The sequence below is a fragment of the Amblyomma maculatum genome, chromosome 1 (genome assembly GCF_055883805.1).
Source record: "Amblyomma maculatum isolate TAMU_Amacu chromosome 1, ASM5588380v1, whole genome shotgun sequence".
NCBI lineage: Eukaryota > Metazoa > Arthropoda > Arachnida > Ixodida > Ixodidae > Amblyomma > Amblyomma maculatum.
The window spans coordinates 298,696,053-298,710,184 of NC_139344.1; the positions used below are offsets into that span (position 1 = coordinate 298,696,053).

At 46.2% G+C, this 14,132-nt stretch overlaps 1 protein-coding gene across 1 annotated transcript in view; it reads left to right on the forward strand.

The window, feature by feature from the left end:
- The window catches only part of HPS1 (Hermansky-Pudlak syndrome 1 protein), a 117,803-nt gene extending 104,345 nt beyond the window's left edge, over positions 1 to 13,458 (forward strand). The window contains exon 14 of the mRNA XM_084591641.1: positions 13,291 to 13,458. Within this exon, the coding sequence (XP_084447767.1) occupies positions 13,291 to 13,441 (151 nt within the window). The 3' untranslated portion in view covers positions 13,442 to 13,458. The remainder of the gene's footprint in view (positions 1 to 13,290) is intronic.
- The last annotated feature ends 674 nt before the right edge of the window (positions 13,459 to 14,132 follow it).

Below are 14,132 nucleotides of genomic sequence, written 5' to 3' on the forward strand. Positions count from 1 at the left end.
ACTACTAATTGTGACAATGAGATCTTGGATGAATATACAGCTGCTATTTCTCCAAGCTTCCCCGATGTTTGTGAATTCAAGATTGCACAACGGAACGACCAGGAGTTGACGCCGCTTCTTGATGCAACAAGTTTCTGGAACTCTGCGACCTCATTCTGCATACGTGACGGTCTACTATACTTAATGAACTACTCGTCAGTAGTTGCATGGTTTCTTTTGGTAGTTCCTACAAGTCTTCGGTGTCAGGTTCTTCGGGTAATGCACGACGATGCCACGGCTGGACACTTGAGTTTTGCCAGGACATTATACAGGACTAAGGAACGTTTTTATTGGCCGATGATACGTCAAACTATTCAGCATTATGTGGCCAACTGCATCTAGTGCCAGCATTTCAAGCACCCAACCTGCTCTCTGCCAGGTCATCTTCAGCCTATAATGCCACCACGAACCCCATTCGAACAGGCGAGTATTGACTTTCTAGGACCATTTCCCCGTTCCACCAACAGAAACCACTGGGTCATCGTGTACGTAGACTACTTTACGCGGTACTGTGAAACTGCTGCTATACTGTCAGCCACTGCTTCTGATGCCTCGACCTTTCTCCTACGGTCCATCAGTCTTCAACATGGGCCTTCTTCGTGCTTTAATAAGTGACCGTGGGCAACAGTTTACAGCAGAAATTGTAGAACTTCTTCGCCTCTGCTCATGCCATTTTCGCCGTTCAACTCCTTACCACCCACAAACCAACGGTCTTAACCAAACGCACCAATAGTACACTAACAGTATGCTCGCAATGTTTGTCGACTCCTGCCACAAAAACTGGGATGAAATCCTCCCGTTTCTAGCATACACATTTAACACTGCTATGCACGAAACGACAGGCTACAGTCCGTTTTTTTCTTCTTTACGCCCGACTTCCATGAAGTACTCCGAACATGTTTTAGAACGCAGCGGATCTCGATATATGCACCACTCGAGCCAAAACGCATAAATGCCGCTGTTCGCCACTGCGAACCGCCTGCCTAAAAGTTGTCTGTAATTGTACATACATGTTTTGCTCGAGTTCTTTGCCTCAATCTACCGAAAAGGTGAAACAGCTGATGAGCTGAGCTCAAATTTCGCATTAGGAAGTAACGTAACCATCTGCAATTTTTTACCTTTCTCACTCCCTGCTGAAACTTCACTAGTGCACACCCTCTCTTTGGCTGAAGAAGCTCGTCAACTCTCTAGATTCCCAAGAACGCTATAAGCAACGTTACGACAAGTGTCGGCAAGATGTTAATTATGCCCTTGGTGACTTGGTGTGGCTTTGGATGTCGTTGCATAAGCGCGGCTTGCCCCAGAAACTGTTGCATCAGTATAGTGGTCCTTTCGATTTAGTAGACTGTCGAGCGTGCTAGCCATGGCACAGTACTGCACTTTGACGGATTGCAAGTCCTCGGGGAATCTTGTCTGACCTTCCTCTAGCTTTTGGAGGGTCATCAATACATTGTCAATGGTGGCTGCAGCCGCATCCTCAGGACCAGGGTTTGTCTCAACATCTCCTGACACTAGCAGCACCAACTGTGACAAATCACTGTACGCAACAGGAAGCATATCGAGACATTTTAGAATTCGGGAAAACGAAGAGTTTGGGCACGACACCACTATAGTACATCAGTTTGAGTTACGAAAGCTGTATGTACTTCACACGTAACTGACCTGGGTTAACAACTGACGTGAGCACATCAAAGAGGCGATGTCGTGCCCCATGCACCGCATGCAGTAATGCCTCTTATGTAGCTGGGCCATATCGCTGGGATTGCCTATCACTCCTAGTTGCCAGATGATTTGTTGTCCACAAGCCAACACCGGGGAAATTGCCTTGACGATCGGGAGAGGCACGGCTGTACAGAGGGCGTGGCTTTCCAAGGGACTTGAAGCTGGGACAGAAGTTGGCGAGGCTGGTTCCAGTGAAGCTGGAAAACCTGTTGATGCCCACGGTGCCAGCAGTGTGAAAGCCAGGACCTGGGTAAATAATCGACGTGAGCACATCGAAAAGGCGATGTCGTGCCTCCATCCCCAAAAGTCAACAAATCAACAAACGTGGGTAATGCGATTAACAGAACTTTTTTACCTTTCATGTTGAGCGACCCTGTGCAGACCACAAAGGTTAATACATCCAGATTTACGAGTGTAAAACAGGTCAAGGGGGTGGATGATCAAAGAGACAAAGTGCGGGTAAGAAAGGTGGTGAAATAAAAAAAGTCCGAACAAATTGTTACGAGTGGAAATCACGCACCGATGGGTAACAGCACTCTGAAATCCGCCGCAGAAGCACAGTCCCAGTGCGTTCTAGGTAAACGAAGCAGGGCGTGAATAATAAGGCTTGAGTCGTGTCACATGCACAATGTTGGAAGCTTGTGGTGCAGAAGACTTCGGTTTCAAAGGTTCGATTTCGTATGAGACGTCGGTGACTCGGCGCAAGATACTGTCACGTGGTGGTGACCAGGGTCGATGCCTCACGGTAGGGGCCTGTGTATCGTGATAGAAGTTTTTCGCATAAGCCCACCTGGCAGGATGGGAGCCAGAGCAGAACGAGAGAGCCTGGAGCGTAGTGCACATCGCGGTGGCGACTGTTAAACGGGATTGCTGGGAGCCAGAGAGTCTCTCTCAAGCAGTGTGGCGAGCATCATTAGCGCGGGAGATGGCGTCACGAGCGTAAGTACTAGTGGCGGCGTCAGTAGCGGGTAGCGATGTATCAAAGAGGAGTAATGGGTGTCGGCCAAAGAGCAGATAAAAGGAAGAGTAGCCAGCAGTATCATGACGAGAAGAGTTATAGGCAAATGTTACAAAGGGTAGATGAATGTCCCAATCCCGATGGTTGCGGGAACCGTTGGCCTGATGATGATAGGCGGTGGTAAATTTGTGACGGACAGTGCACACACGAAGTAGCTCGTCAACCACTCTGGAGAGGAAGCAGCGACCACGATCCGTGAGTAGTTCACAAGGGGCACCGTGTTGTATCACGTTGTGGAGGAGGAAATCAGCGACGTCTGTTGCGCAGCAAGTCGGGATCGCGCGGGTAATGGCGTAACGCGTAGCATAGTCGGTCGCTACGGCGATCCATTTGTTGCCTGACGCAGAGACCGGGAAGGGTGCAAGCAAATCAACACCAACACGGAAAAACGGGTCAGTCGGGATGGATATTGGCTGCAGGTGTCCTGATGACATTGCGGATGGTTTTTTCCGACGCTGGCACAGCTCACATGCGGCCACATAATGCTAAACTGAGTGATAGAGACACGGCCAGTAAAAACGTTGGCGCACGCTGTCATACGTGCGGGACACGCCAAGATATCCAGCGGTGGGAGCATCATGAAATTGTTCCAGGATGGAGTGCAGATGTTTAGGAATGACGAGCAAGAGCTCAGCGCCATCAGGTCGCATATTACGGCGGTATAGAGCTTATTCACGTGACGTCATTGTAGCTTCACCGGCAACCATGGCGCGTACAACGCAACGTCGGAGAGGGGGAAGAAAGAGCGAGAGAGAGGGCCTACGGCGAATCATGACACGGCGTAAATGAAATCCGGGTTCTGGTTGGCTGGCGTTGCAAACGGCGTCTCAAGTGTCCGACAAATGAATGGCGCACAGCAGGGACGACGGCGGTAGAACGGCAGGGACGCGTCAGAAACATTCTTTCATTTGCTTTTAGTTTCGAACTGCCCAACGTTATGGCGTCTCCGCAGTACAGGGTTGCCACAACTGCCGCCAGCTAAACCTGATAGTGAATAGGGTCTATAGTGTGTCCCCTTGGAGTACGAACATAGCGAGGGAAGGATGAGACTGGTCGGTAGTCTAGACGGTGGATGATAGACCGGAGCGCGGAGTCCAAGCGCTGTTCGTCGGCTATGTGGGGAAAGGCCGATAAAGACAGGACACGTGCGTTAATGTCACAGGCCGTAGAGCTGGGAGGATCGACAGGGTGGCGGGACAAACAGTCTGCATCTTGGTGAAGCCGACCAGACTTATAAACGACGGAAAAGGTGTGTTCTTGCAACCTTAACGCCCAACGTCCCAAACGTCCAGTAGGGTCTTTGAGTGAAGATACCCAGCACAAGGCATGGTGGTCCATGATAACAGTAAAGGGTCGTCCAAACAAATAAGGGCAGAATTTCGCAATAGCCCAAACAAGGGTTAGGCACTCCCTTTCTGTGATAGAGTAATTTTGTTCTGCTCTAGATAGTAGGTGGCTAGCATACGCAATCACTCTGGTGCGGCTGTGGTGTTGCTGAGCGAGGATAGCTCCAATGCCATGACCACTGGCCTCAGTGCGGAGTTCGGTAGGGGCCGAAGGGTTGAAATGGGCCAAGACGGGTGGATTGGTGAGAGAGCGATAAGTTCGGAGAAAGCTGCAGCTTGCTCAGGACCCCAAGTGAAAGGTGCATCTTTTTTTCAGTAGGGCGGTGAAAGGGCGACCAAGAGCTGTGAAGTTCTGGACGAAACGATGGAAATAAGAACACAAGCCAAAAAAACTTCGAACATCACTAGATGAACATGGTGTGGGAAAAGTATGAACGGCACGAATCTTATCGGGGTGAGGCTGAACACTAGCAGCATTCACTAAGTGGCCAAGAACTTTGATTTCCCAATGGCCGAAACTGCATTTCTTGGAGTTGAGTTGAAGGCCGGCGCGGAGGAATAGCTCGAGAATGGTAGAAAAGTGAGAGAGGTGGCTGGCAAAAGTGGACAAGAAAACAATGACGTCGTCTAAGTAACAAAGGCAAGTCGTCCACTTGAAGCCGCGCAGCAAGGAGTCCATCATCCGTTCAAAAGTTGCAGGGGCATTACATAGGCCAAAAGGCATGACTTTAAATTGGTAGAGGCCGTCAGGAGTGATAAATGCTGTTTTTTCGCGGTCTCGTTCATCGACGGAGATTTGTCAGTAGCCAGAGCGAAGGTCGATGGAGGAAAAGAAGCTGGCTCCATGTAAGCAATCAAGTGCATCGTCGATGTGCGGAAGAGGGTAGACGTCTTTTCTGGTCAACTTGTTAAGGTGGCGATAGTCGACGCAGAATCTCCAGCTCCCATCTTTTTTCTGGACTAGCACAACAGGTGATGCCCAGGGATTGTTTGAAGGCTCAATGATGTCATCTGCCAGCATCCTGTCGACTTCACGTTCGGGGATGCACAGAGAGGGAAAGGGGGAATCTTAATTATGATGCAAGCGGGCCTGACGTCCCGTCTGTTTCACCTCGCCAGATAGTGCGCGTGTGCTATCAGCTGTCAGTGCTTTATGCAGTGTGCCACGCGCGAGCATTGTTTCCTTTTGCAGTGACATGAACACAGCATGCGCGCTGTTTGTGTCTGCATTGTTTGTTCTCGCGCGGCAGTGCTTACCTCAGCCAACCTTAGCCCCCGGGATCAGTTTCACTGCCAAGCTCTCCCCTTCCTATCGTCTCCTCCTCACCGGGACATGCCTCTCGGCTGCTCATGCCGAGCAGACCACAACACAACTATGACAGCTAGGCCCACCCGATATGTCGAGTGTTTCAGTGACCCAAGATAATGGCAGGTGGGCCTCAACCTACCATGCATTCTAGTGTAGTGTATATACTTTTCATTTTTATTTTTAACCTACCCGGTCCTTTTTTACCCTATCGCGCTCACCTCTGATTTCCTCTACCGCTTCATTAATATTCCTTTATTTCTGCTGCTTCAGTTCAGGTGCTTCAGATATCAGATAGGAGATACCGAGGCTGGCAAACATCTTTTCTATTTTTTTTATACATTAATAACCACTTTTTAGCTAGGTACCACTGCTTGCAAAGATAAAACAAATGACATGCGATCAAAGTACGGCTGCGAAAGTTTCACAAGCTCGGTCACTGCAGCAATGAGCGATTAATAAGATGGGGGAGGTAGCCTATTTGCCTACTATAGAGCTCTTTAATTAGCCCTTCTCAAATTTATTCTCACCTTCCCTTAATTTGTTGTCGGTGAAGGTAACAATTTCGAAAAAAAACACAGAGGACTGATACAAAGTTTATATTTCTCGCTTGCCAAGAAATGGGGTGCAGCAGACATGCATACTCAAAAGAACTGATCAGCCAAACAAATGTTGGAAGAAGCGGTGAGCGAGAATGGCTTAACAAATGATGCAAAACGCTAATGTTACGTATGCAGGAAAATATGAAGCTAAGCATAATGTTAACGCATATTCAGCCCTCCCATATTCTCTTTACCACCTATTGGCCTCGAGATCGAGCAGAGTCGCCACCTTGCGGCTCAGCGGCGAAACCTACTCAGTGTGGATGCGTTTTCGCATCGCGTGCCAGCCCGCAGTGATTTACGCGCGCGCATGTGGCGTGTACAGGATTGTTTTTGTTTGTTTCGCGGTTCCTGTGAGCTTTTGCTTACCTAAATGCCTCTTGCAAAACAAATATGAACAGTCTATAGGGACCGGACAGCTGTACGGGTGGCGCCGCCTCTCGGCGCAAAATTTAATGTGTGGGAACGAGCATCAACGTAGCATTTTTTTTTTTTTTTAATTTCGAAGGCCGTGTAGCAGTTTTTTTTTTTTTTTTTTCGCATTCACGTTGCACCTGACACGGCTTTACGTATTTTCTCAGCAGCGCCCATTTCCTGGCCTGCCTAAATACATTTGTTTCTTATCGGCGTTTTAGTTAACGTGAGATTTCCTGATTGTGGCGTAGTATGACAAGACCGTTTTACTCTCTCAGAAATTGCTTCTATGGCCAATGTAAACAGATTTAGCAGCAGTCTGGCAAGTGCAGTGACAAAGTTGTAAAAGGAATGGCTTTCAGTTATCCGGATCCCTTTGCGTGCAAATAGAAAACTACATACATGGTCGTGTCCCCTCACACTCATCAGGTATCGAGGTCAGCTAGGTATCGGCCCCGCAAGTTCGTGGTACGCCGAGAAAGTAGACCACCTTAGCGAACGAGCCATAAGAGGGATTCATTTAACAATAGAACGCTCTCTTAGGGGTCGGTGTCTTATCTTACAACACATCACACTGTTTTTGTTTTGTTTTTTCTATTGTATTTAACAGTTTGACAGTATTGGACTATTGCCTTCAGATGTTCAAGGCAGGTGCGGTCAATCGCATTGAACTTCCTGCACTGAGAGAACGCTAGCAGGAAATTAATTTTTTTTTCTTTTCACAACCTCCGCAGCATGTCGGGAGAAAGACATGTATAGTATAATATTTTCTAAGTCAATTATATGTAGCAGCTCCGACGTGTTCAACAAGAGCATTGTCGTATATGTAAAAATGATGCTGAGGTGGTATTACTCATTTGGCTTATATTATGATTAAGTTTGATAGTCTTAAGGCCGGGTTTAGTGAGCTATTGTAGCGTAATTGTGCAGGAAGTCCTGGAAGTATATGTGTGTTTGCTATTCCAACCATAAATAGGATCCTACTTTTGTCTTGCTTGTTTATTTTTCTCCTTTTACAGCTCTCATTGCAATGTTGAAACTGGAATGCCATTTGCTATTATTCTACTCTGAATCGTTTGAGCCTAGCTATTACCAAAAAATACGGCGCCACGGCTACACGGCTCGGCGGTATTTGATCTTCAGGCAGGTTTCGACTAGACCTAATATAAGATGGACGCGCAGTGCAGGCGCAATTCCCGTCTTCGAAGTCACCTTAACAAGTGCCTAAAGAAGGTGTTCCTAGCGCATGGTGAAATCACGCGCGCAGCATTTTCGAGTATATAACAGAAATACCATGCGCCGCGCGGTTTAAAAAAAAAAAAAGCATGCACGCCCTGCCGAGAACGGCCCTTTTATTTTTCAAGATTTTTCGCTCAAACAATACTCCTTGCGATTACTCAACGCAGCTCAAAGCTCTCAAAGCCACACCGCAAAACGACGGGTAGGAACAGGCTCAAAAATGCCTCGCAGAACGGAAACGACTGCGCCGCTCAGCTGCCTCGGCATTCCGCTGTTTCGGCACTCCGCCGCGGGCGGCGCTGTTCCACCGAGGCGACGGTGGCGCCATACTACGGGCGCCCGGTCCCTATAACCCCACGCTTCATTAAAAAAAAAATACTTGTCCGTATCAAGCATGTCATGCTTGGATAAGGACATCATCCATCGCGGTCTTCGGCGCTTGAGATCCTTTGACATGCAATGTCTCAAACGAAGTGGTACTGTCGTTACCGCCGTGTCAAAGCAAAACAGGTCGCTGCCGTCACTAAAAGTTAATGCAAACGCTCAGAAATCGCATATTCCCGTTTCTGTTTGGAATACCGCAGCTACTAAAACATATGCCACCGCAGACTGCTTCATATAGCAGAATGCAGTTTGAACAGACCACTCTATGTCTACTATGCCGTCTGTATGCACGATAGAGTTGTGTGAGTACTTTTTTTTTTTTCTTTTCTTTTAAACCTCTGTCGCGGTGTCTCAATGGTAAGGGCGCTCGACTGCTGATTACGAGAACGGGGGATTCAATCACAACTGTTTCGAAAGGCGTTTCTCTGCTGTGGGATTTGACTGCACAATAAACATTCCCACGTGGTAAATGTAGTGGTAATAATTAAAAAAAAAAAAAACACTAATACCAGCCTCTGCGCCCCGCCGGGGTGGTGCAGTGGTAAGACGCCCGACTACTGCCCGGAGTTCCCGAGTTCGAACCCGACCTCGGCGGCTGCGTTTCGATGGAGGCGAAACGAAGTGGCGTCCGTGTGCTGTGTGATGTCAGCGCACGTTAAAGATCCCCAGGTGGTCGAAATTGCTCCGTAGCCCTCCACTACGGCTCCCCTTTCTCTCTTTCCACTTTCACTCCCACCTTCATCCCTTCCCTTACGGCGCGGTTCAGGTGTCCACAGAGTAAGTGTGACAGATACTGCGCCTTTCTCTTCCTGTGAATCAATTATTATTATTAATACCAGCCTCTGCAATCATCCGGCATAGCCGTTGCCGCTTGCATGCGTTAAACCCGAGCCAATATGCATTTCTTTTCTTCTTTTTTTTTTTTGTTGTTGAAGGCTTCTGTGCATCCGTAAAAGTTTCAGTGAGCACATTTTGCTTTAGAGAAATGCTCGAATGTTTGGGAAACATATTCCCTGCACCTAATTGTTACCCTAAATATTACATAATACACCTAGATCAGTCCACTTTACTGGTAGCCTATTATAATCATTATAATTCCTTTTCGTCCAAGTGCTGTCTTCCGAGCAAACTGGTCATTTCTGACAAGGGGAGTAAAACAACTTCATGCGGGCTTAAATATCGGTGTTTAGTTCTGGAATAAATACAATTTTATAGTCGCATGATAAGATGACCTCCATTTCTTTCGGAATAGTTTTATATCCGGCATCTGTTTTGGAAGCAACCCTAATATTTTACTTCGCGTAAGATTTAGTCACTGCTAAATAATTAGTGATAAAAGAAATTTTCAGCCTGTAAAATTGCTTCCCAGAACATGACAGTACCCATGCGCAGTTTATAACGATGTCTTCGCAGCGAGTAATTTGTAGCTTGCACTTTAACGTTACTGAAAATTAATCGCTGATTATTGTAAATTCTGTCAAGTGTGTAAAAGTTCTCTCACACGGTGAAATTTATTCGCATTGCAAAACAAAATAATTACACTACTAATTTACCGTTGTATATTAACATCACACACATCAGAAATCCCTTATACTTTCCTCGGTTTCAGGAAATCATTTACCGTTAGTGGCGGATGCAGTAATACACTATCACATTCTATGACAGTGGCCGCAAAAAGCATCTCGGCAAATTCAATCCACTCAGCGCTGTACACGTGAACAATCAGCTTTCCTGTGCGGCGAGGTTTCCTGTATAGTGTCGGCGTGATCTCATTTTTGGGGAATATTTGTGCGTGGTTGTCTGGGGGGGGGGGGGGGGGGGGGGAATGCATGTCAATGAAAGTGGTCGATAATTATTGGAGGAATGAGTGTCGCCTGATTTATGAACCGGAACCACCTTTCCCACCTTCCAGTCTTTGGGCGGGGTAGAAAGCTGTAAGGACTGGTCAAACATCTTTGATAAAATTACACTTGAAAAAACTTCAGTGCACTTTAGCATTTTTTAATTAATGAAGCCGGGACCACAGGATGAAGAAATTTTTTGATTTCTGATAAGTTTGCTGATGTCAACCCAGTCAAGCAAGATAGGATCCATAGGCGGAAAACTTGGAGACGATAAGAATGGTAAATCTGGCAGTACTGATCGCTGAAAAAATGACGAGAAGGTATTATTCAGAATTTCACAGCACTTGTGAGTTGGAACTGGCACGCCTGATTGAATTAATTGGAGAACATTCTTTTTAGTACCTGCAACAATAGACCAAAACTTCTGTGGGTTAGAAACCAGAAATGATGGCAGAATGGAGATTCAGGTTGAAAAACGCGGGTTTTTTCGAAAATGACTAATTTTTTGTTTTTGCTTGTTTTGTCAAGTTCAGTATCTCTATTTTCATTAAAATAAAAAATAAAGCTGAATTTAAACAGGAAATGGGCTGAAATTGTGTTTAAAGAGCACACGGTGGCGGTTAAATGACCGAAAGTATGCTATTTTTGAGCGCCCCGCGGTCGGCATGGCGCGGTTGCTGGCCGCTGCAGATCGCGTGAGGAGATCAGCCAAGCCGCATTCTCCCAATCACCACAGTTGCCTGGCGTCTACAACGCAAGAAATAATTTTAAAAAAGCATGCCTTCACCGCGTTTTTCGAGCGCTGGCACTGGTTTTTAAATCACGTGGTACGAATCGGGCATCGCCATTGGCCGCCATGCGCATGCATGTGGCGAAGCCCACTTGCTGGCTCCATGCTATGGTGATGTGCGTTTAAGAATGATGACCGTTTCGAAACTTTATCTTCTTAATGGATGAGGCACAATCGAACCAGTGCAGTCATCGAGGAGTGAAATACCGTTCTGTTCATAAATATAGAGGACGTCGACGAAAATCGAAGGCGGAGGATCGTACAGTGACAACTCGACCCACGGCAGTTAGGCCTAGTAGAACTGACGCCTTTCCCATCAGGAATTTGGAGCTGCATTAGAGTATGTGAGTGCGTCGGAAAATAAGATTGGGCATTTCTAAGGTGAGGAAAGAGCCTGCGATGAGGCGTCAAAGCTGCTGTGGCGGCCCATTCTATAGGAATTGGATACGAGTAGCTAGTGCGATTTTCCTTAATTATTGGACTCCACAAGCTGATGTGCATAGCTTGGCACATCCAGAGAAGTGACAAAGCAGAAACAAATGTCCCCGAAGCTGACTGCAGAAGCGAGAGCAAATCGCCACACACTGAAGAGAAAAAGCACGTGTCAGAGTCCACTCGCAACGATCATGAGGGAGCGGCATATGCTGCAGGAAGTTTCTAATGGCAGTGGCTGCTTTATGGACAATTTTCTTTTTTGTCAATGTTTGATAAGAATTGAAGCCTTCTTTTTTAAATAAACATGCAATTTTTTTTAACTTCAAATGTGTTTTTCTCAAAATGCAATTTCGGGCAATTTTCTGAGTTTGCCCTTTTTGTTTTTGGTACTTCTGATGCTCATATCTGAATGAAATTTTGCACACATTTTCTCTGAGGTATGACGAGTGCAGTTCTCTTTCAAGAATAAATACTGATCAGATATTTATTAAAATAAATTAATTACCACATTGAAAATGTAGACTTGCCAGGTTCAAATTTTCCACATCATTAGCATACTTTTCATGTACTTTATAATTATATTTTGGTACTCTACAGCTTATATCAATCAAAATGAGCCATCAATGATGTGTGTTTATGGAAGTTCAGTATGACAAAAAGGGGAGGCAAAAGGGTGTATATGTTGCAAATTGTCACTGAACAGAAAAAAAAAGTATGCAACATACAATAAAACTAATTGCAGATTTGAAATCAACATAAAAAACTGAATTAATAGCCATAGTTTCATAGCAGTAAGCCAAATATTAAAGAAAAAGTGTCTTCGAGTAGCATCTCCCCTTAACTTGCATAGTGAGAACCAGTTCGAGTTCTACGTGTCCATGCTTAGCTGCACGTGCAAAGATGAGCGGGAGCAAGAACACAGCTCGCCGATTCCACTCATACAAATAAGTGTCGGGGTGTGCTGTCAGCAACAACAATAGGTGAGCTTTTCAGCATACACAGCCGCTCCGTACCCGCTTCCCCGCTAACCAGACACACACACAAACGAAGAAGCAACAAGCATGCCGGGCGCCGCACCTGCTCCACTCCCTCATTCTCACCACAGAGACAGAGGACGGGGAAAAATCTCATCTGCAATCAACGAAGCGTCGACGCTTCAGGTTTAGTTCACGATGGCCAGATAAAGGCGTAGCTGCGGTAGCTGGTCATGCTCATCGCGACAGCGACGGCAGGCACGATCTTGTCGAGGCAATTCCTGCCAAGTACGAGCACTGTAATCGTGACGGTGCTGGTAAGCTTGCCACTAGAAAGGATTCAACTCCTCCCAGCACTGCACTGCTCACTCGTCAGACACCTGAACGCTTTGCATTGCAGCCTCGTCTAGCAGTGCATCCAGAACTCGAGTATTACCGATGCCGGCATCAATAAATGCCATAGACACACTCTCTCTTGTGTGTGCTGTTCGTTTCTGCACTCCATGCGTTTCTTTCACTTTGAGAAACTAAGGTCAGCTTTGAACCTCCGTGCTTTTAATCCTGCAAAACTGTATCTAGCCAGGCCAGAACTATCACAAGATCTTTCTTTTTGTGTCACCTCGCAGACCCCCATTTAAGAAACACTGGTATATGACTTTAGCAAAATATGCATCACAAAGGAATGTTGCTGCCAATGTAGGAAATTTGGCGTATCTTGACATCTCCCTCTCCCTGCTTCACTATGTGGTCATTGTATATGATTATGCTGTCAGCACCAAAATGCAAACTAAGCAAGTATTGACGACATGGATAAAAGCAGATGGATGTTTCAACACCCATGTGTGTCGCGAGTGTCTTGTGAACTCCAACAGGTTCCTTTCTCACAAGGGGCCCAATGGGTCACACAATGTATTTTTTTTAGTTCATCGTTCTTCATTTTTAGGGCGTTTGTCTTGCCCATGCCATCATGCCGTTTCCCGACAAGGTGACCACTACATTGTACGATGTTGTTGATGCTTGCAAGACATGGCTGTTTTTAAGCAGTGGCACAGTATAGTCCTTGTCAGTGACACGAAAGGCTATTAATAGCACTTATACACATATTGTTCACTGGAGCCACTGTTTTTCCAGTTTCTCTTCTGTGCAGTTTGATAGGCTGCCGTTTGTTTTTTTGCAGGCAGCTGATGCGCTATTGCTTCCCGGATGTGTCCCTGGATCAGCTTTCATGCCTGGAGTTCATGTGTGTCCATGCCAACAGCGTACCCGCATCTGCCATACTGGAGCAGCTGCAACAGTTGCCATTGTCCTTGAGGGATCTTTGCTGCTAATGAAAGAGTGCTTCTCAGCCAAGTCTCTTGCCTGTACGTGCACCTAACAGTTGCTGCAGCAAGCACTGTCAGACTTCTGTGGTGATTAACAAGCATCTGGAAAAATCTTTATTCACGAAGATAAATGGGAATTGCAGGTGACATCCTGGCTGCCTTTGCAGACGTAGTCCCACAAGGAATGAAGTGACTCCGCAGTAGCTGTCTTTTCACATTCACAATTTTTCAAAATGAGGAAAGTGTGGCAAATATGCGCCCACTTTTTTCCCTTGAGGCTCTATCACCATTCTTACCTACATGCAGCGCCAGGGACCACTTGGATATTCAACTAGGTGCTGGTATGTGGAAAGGATATTGAGCACCTTCATTCATGGCACAGCTACTCTGCCTGTGTTATTTCATTAGCAGGGTGGTTGGCATCCTTCCTATGTGTGGAATAGCATCTTTTATACAAGCAATATATTAATTATATGGAGTCTGGTGTTATGTTGCTGATAATTAACCAAGGATTATCATTATAACACACGAGTGGAGGTACAAGTAATATTGTTCATGCAAAAGTATTGGTGCGAGGGACTGATCTGAACAGAACAAAACATGAAATGCAAAAATTGTGTTGCTGCAGCCACCCAACATTTATGCTCTAGCCCACTGCTGCTTGTAATCTGCCTAAAGCTCAGACTCGATAAGTAAT